This window comes from Trypanosoma grayi (genome assembly GCF_000691245.1).
Source record: "Trypanosoma grayi strain ANR4 Tgr_423_V1, whole genome shotgun sequence".
NCBI lineage: Eukaryota > Euglenozoa > Kinetoplastea > Trypanosomatida > Trypanosomatidae > Trypanosoma > Trypanosoma grayi.
In genome coordinates, this window is record NW_008826042.1 from 9,152 (window position 1) to 14,667 (window position 5,516).

The 5,516-nt window shown below is 56.1% G+C and overlaps 2 protein-coding genes across 2 annotated transcripts; both read left to right on the forward strand.

The window, feature by feature from the left end:
- Positions 1-225: 225 nt before the first annotated feature.
- On the forward strand, positions 226-2,046 carry DQ04_04231040 (trichohyalin; the record flags this gene model as incomplete). Its single annotated transcript, XM_009313431.1, has 1 exon — positions 226-2,046. One exon carries the CDS (start codon positions 226-228, stop codon positions 2,044-2,046), a length of 1,821 nt encoding a protein of 606 aa, XP_009311706.1.
- Positions 2,047-2,578: 532 nt separating this feature from the next.
- Positions 2,579-4,819, forward strand: DQ04_04231050 (putative transporter protein; the record flags this gene model as incomplete). The annotated part of the gene is made up of 1 exon (XM_009313432.1): positions 2,579-4,819. The coding sequence occupies one exon, from the start codon at positions 2,579-2,581 to the stop codon at positions 4,817-4,819; it is 2,241 nt and encodes a 746-aa protein (XP_009311707.1).
- Positions 4,820-5,516: the final 697 nt, after the last annotated feature.

Sequence of the window (5,516 nt, forward strand, 5' to 3'; positions counted from 1 at the left end):
AAAAAAAAAAAAATGGCCCACCTTCCATTCGCTTCGTCTGCCCCCTTCACAGACGTTTCATGTCCTCCTCTCTCCTGTTCTCTCTATCTCCTTCTCTCCCCATTACTCTCACTCTCTCTCTCTCTCTCTCCGCACATATTCAGTGTGTGCACGTCAGGAGGAAGGGACGTGGAGCGTGCGAGGCCACCATCGCCGTGCACGGACCACCGCAGTGTGTCAAGGCCAATGCAACGTGCCACACGTGCGCTGCGGCTCGCGAGTGGCATCAACGCCGGCCGCCTGCGCCTTGCCGAGCAGTTCGCGGCGATGGACGGGTGGCAGGCGGGTGACGACACCGCCTTCGACGCGTACGTCAGCGAGAAGCGGCGAAAGGAGCGTTACGAGGCGTTCGACCAGCGCGTGGAGCGCGGCTACGCGGCAGCAGCGAAGCTCCACAGGGCGGAGCTTCAAAACGCGGTGAAACGCCGGCTGAAGGCGAGCGGCGCAAAGTTTACGGCCGCCACGCTGCGGGAGATGAACGGCGCTGTCGAGGAGCGCCTGTCGTGGCTTCGCGACGTGTGGACGCAGATCGATTCCGACTACCGCAGCAGTGATTCCGCACGGCAAGAGACGGCGGCGCGTGAGATATCTGCAGCACTTCGGGGCGAATCTAGCGACTACATGCAGTGGGTCTATGACATGAAGCGGGAGATGCGCTTTGCTGGGCCGGTGGGTCGCAGTGTGTTGCAGAGCGAGCTGCAGCACGCTGGGTTGCCGGAGGTCTCCGATGAGGAGGCGAATCGCTACCATGATCTGAAGCTCAACATGATGGAGATTGAGCGGCACGTGAAGGCAAAATACGGTGTGGCAGGCCAGCAACACTGGGCGGAGCTGCAGGCTGCAAAGGATGACGAGTACGTGAAGAAAATCGATGACGCCGCAGAGGTGTACAAGCAGCTGCTCGATCAGAGCGCACGGCTGGACGAATCGCGACGCACAGAGTTGCAGCGCAGCCACGTGGAACGCGTGCACCAGGCCCAGGTGCGTTTCAAGGCCGCCGTGGAGCTGGAGCATGAACGCGAGCGGCTCATGGAGGCGCACACCGCCATGAAGGAGGAACGCGCCCGCGCGGCGAAAGAAGAGCGACGCGCCCTCCTCCAGGAGGCCGCAGAGCTACGGGCGCAAGGCAAGACAAGTGCAGAGGTTATTGCCGCACTGAAGGAGCGTCAAATCGAGACGGACGCGAGGCGGCGGGCAGAATACGAGCTGAAGGAGCGTGAGGAAGTTCTGCAGCGCAAGACACGACTGTTGGATATGATCGACCAGTTCAAGCATGACGTGGAGGAGCGTGAGGGCCGGGAACTGCTGCAGCGCGAGCAGCACAAGGCGGAGCGGCCAGTAAACGCCTTTGGCTTCTATGATGACGACGCGATGGATGGAGCGGAACTCTCCGTCTGGAACGAGACGGAGAAACAGCTCTCGCCGCATGCAGAGCCCTCGACCGGATCCGCGATTAGTAGTAGTAGCAGCAGCACCAGAGACAGTCGTCCCGCGTCGCACCCGCAGAAGAAGGAGCTGTGGGAGTCGATTAACGCAGACACGTACGAGGACCCGTTCCTCACCGTCCACCAGGCCCGCCTCGACGCGGCGCAGACGTATGACCCAACGTATGCCCGCACCTTTCCCATGAACCTCGTGCTTGGCCGCAAGTACTCCAAACAAGGGGCGGGCGAGCTGGCGGCAGGCAATGAGACGGACCGCCACATTCTGCAGAAAGGCAATGCGGTGGCGAGGAGCTTTCAGTGGGGGATCGGAAACAACACCGTGCACGACCTCGACGCGGACGGTAGCACAGATTACTTCATGGATGGCGCCTACCACGTGCGCGACAAGACGACAGGTGACATTGACTGGCGTTACGAGAAGAAGAAGGGCGGACCTGTGTTCAAGGGGCCGAAGTTCTACCGGCTCGGGGCCAAACGTGAGGCGTCGGACCTCGGCGAGCAGCCGATGGACCCAACGCCGCACACCCCGACGCCACGCGAACACATGTGGCGCAGCAGCTAAGCTTGTATCTATTTCTTTATCTCTATGTCTCTCTCTCTCTTTCTGTGTGTGTGTGTGGGTGTGTTATCCTTCGTGTTCTGTGTGTCTTGAGGGGAATGGATAACAGCTCAGATGCAGAGATGTGCACGTTTGCACATCTGCGTACGCTGCGTGTATGCATGCACCATGCTTTCTTTGTGCCAGTGCTGGTTCTGGTTGCTTTGTTTTGCTGTATATTGTTATTTGTCTTGGTTCTTCTTCACCAAAGTAGTAGAGCATACAAGACACACACACACACACACACACACACACGGGCACGCACACACACAGCAGCGCTTGTCCCTTTTGTTTTCGCAATCGAATTGTGTTGAAATATAATATATACTTCGATAGTGTGTCGTGGCGTGTGTCCGTTGGGGTCTGTCTGCGTGTGTGTGGGTGTGTCTTGGGGGGCCTGTGCTTTGTTTTGTGGTTGCTTTGTTTTAATTAGATTCCGTCTACGTTCGGAGGCATTCCCGTAGGTATCCACTTTGAGGATCACATCGTATATAGCATGTTGACCAAGGTGCGTGACACCCCCGAGAAGGAAGAAACGGTGAGAACAGCATCACCAGAGAACGGTCATGGCCCGTGCGACCCACTTGATGTTGATCTCCCCATCAGTGCATCCCTCTTGAGCCGAAATCTTCTTCTGTTTACTGTGCTGAAGACAATTGGCTCGTTTGACTCCGGTGCCTTCAGTGCGGCACTCGGTGCAGAGAACGGCATAGCGGAGGAATGGGGTCTGAGCACTGTGCAACAGGGGACACTTAGCTCTAGTGTGTTCCTGGGCAACATCCTCGGATGTCCTCTGTCTGGAAATCTGTTCACACGATACAGCGCTAAGGCAGTGTTGGTGTGGTCCCTCGTTCTGCACACAGTCTTTACGTTCATTTTTGCAACGTTGACGGATTACACAGTCGCCTTATTCTGTCGTTTTCTCATTGGTATTACGCTATCGTTCGTAATCGTGTATACACCGGTGTGGGTGGATGCCTTTGCGCCGCGTGACCGTCAGTCAGTGTGGATGGCCTCTCACAATGCAGGAGTGCCGCTTGGCATCATGATTGGGTACTCCTTTGGTGCCTTTCTCCCGTCTTATACGAATATAAATTGGGAATGGGCATTCTACATCAAGTGCATCATCACTGTACCGGCTCTGGGGTACCTCATGCGGGTAGACAAGCGTTCCATTGATTGGCGCTGTACAGACAAGGAGGGTGTCACACCTGCTGTTACAGCGACAGCGCCACCAAGTCGACGCTCGGCCGAACGCATCTTTAACGTGCTTCATAGTAATATGCTATACCTCTGGCGCACATGTGCTCCTCTCATTCGCAATACAGAGTACATGTGCAGCGCGCTGGCTATGTGTTCCCTCTACTTTGTTGTGACAGGTCTGCAAAACTTTGTGACGCAGTATCTTCGTGCGGATCCGTTCAATGCATCCATGAAGACCATCATGATAGGGTTTGGTGGTGCGGTGGTGACCGCACCCGTCTTTGGTGTCATAACGGGTGGTGTTCTCCTTGATCGCATTGGCGGCTACCAGCGGAACCTGCGGCGAGTAACGATGTTTACCTGCGTATGGGGTGCAGCTGCCGCTTTTTTTAGCGTCATGTGCATCTTTGTCAGAGACACCATGACGTTTCTGTTCGTCATTTCAATTGTATTGTTTTGCGGTGGAGCCATCATTCCGCCGGTGAGTGGAACAGTGATGTCATCTGTCCCAGAGAAGCTCCGCCCCGCTGGAGCCGCCATCTCGCAAATGATGTACAATCTTTTAGGCAACTTCAGTGGCCCGATGGTGTGCGGCTTAGTGGCGGACTGGACGGGCGAATTGAAGTATGGCATCTACACTGTTCTCTGTTGTAGCGTGGTGGGTATGTTGCCGATGTTAGTGCTGCTGCGTAAGGCGTATAGCATGCCAGACCCCTTGGCGCAGTCGTCGCGCGAGCGCGTGTCGCGTCCGCATCATGCGGGCACGGCAGAAGATGTGGTGCTGGTGTCTGTGGATGCGGAGCTGAACGATGCGGGGGCGATGAAATCGGAGTCGCCACGCATAGCGCTGCAAGATGATGACATCCCACAGTACAACGGGAGTATCACCACTCCCAAAAACAGCAGCAACGGTGCACTGTTCACCACATTCCCAGCGTCCCCCTCACCACCGAATAGGATGCTGCTAACAGTGCCGTCCACGGCGCCAACTGACGCAGGAAGAACGGTATCAGCAGCAGCTCCAATAGTTATTCCGATGTCATCCGCTGCCGTAGTCGAGAGCGACCGCACGCCGCCATTGCCAGGATTCTTAAGTGCAGAGAACACAACGCCAAAGTCACCTGGTTTTCCTCAATGCATAGAGGATAGTCACAATAGGAACCGTTATTCGGCGCACGATTACGATGACAACAGCAATGATAGCGAGGACCCTCTGGATTTTGAATCGGATGCCGCACAAATGATGTCGTTCCCCAACCAGCACAACTTCGGGCTCGATATGTTGCGCTCATGGTTGAACAGCACATCTCGGCGGCGCAATTCATCTTTGCGGAGTAGTGCGAACGCGGTGCAATCGCTGCTAGAGGAGGTGTCGGAAATTGGCAACGTCGATACTCCGCAAGACGTTCACTTCAGCGGGAGTGAACTCAACGATGCCAGTGGCACCTTCGTGGCATTGCCACAGCCGCCGCCGCCGCCGCAGCAGCAGCAGCAGCAGCAGCAGGGCACCGAGAGACGGGAAGAAGGGCAATAATTCTCCGAGTAGTTTGATGGTGAGGTGGATGGGAGGGGCAAATTATGGAGAACATCGAATAAATAGTATGTGGTGGAATGCAGAGAGGATGTAAATGGGTCTAAATGTAAAGCGGCGAGTGGGAGAAGTGAGACATTTGCATGCGCAAATACATGCAGCGAGGAGCAGCAGTCGTTCCAATGGGCCTGCAGGCCACACCGCCGTCACCACGACGTCACAATGCAAGGTAACCGAAAAGACAGACAGAAAGCACGAACACACCGGCAAGGAAGAAGAAAAAAAAGAGAAAAACCTGTTGGCTGTCGCAGAGGAAAGACACTCCTGAGCTCACTCTATAACACAGACACACACACACACACACACACACACATGCAAATACAGGCAGGCAAATGCATATAACGTCGCTTCACCAGCCACATCTCCCGTGGCGGACTGGAGTGCTGCAGGAGGGATGGGGGGGTCGAAGGGTGCGTGCGTGCGTGCGGCGAGGCGGTGTGTGGGGGTGAAAAGGGTGGGCGAAGGGAGAAGTGCGACAGAAGGCGATGTGTGCAGAGCGGCTACAAAAGCAGTACGGGAGGGGCCCGCGTTGCCCGAGGGGAGGGTGTGTGGGGCGGGGGGTGGACGCGCACGTATCGTGCAGGGTCTTGCTTCCTTGGTTTTTGTTTTTGTTGTGTTTCCTTCTCTCTTTCGCTCTCTT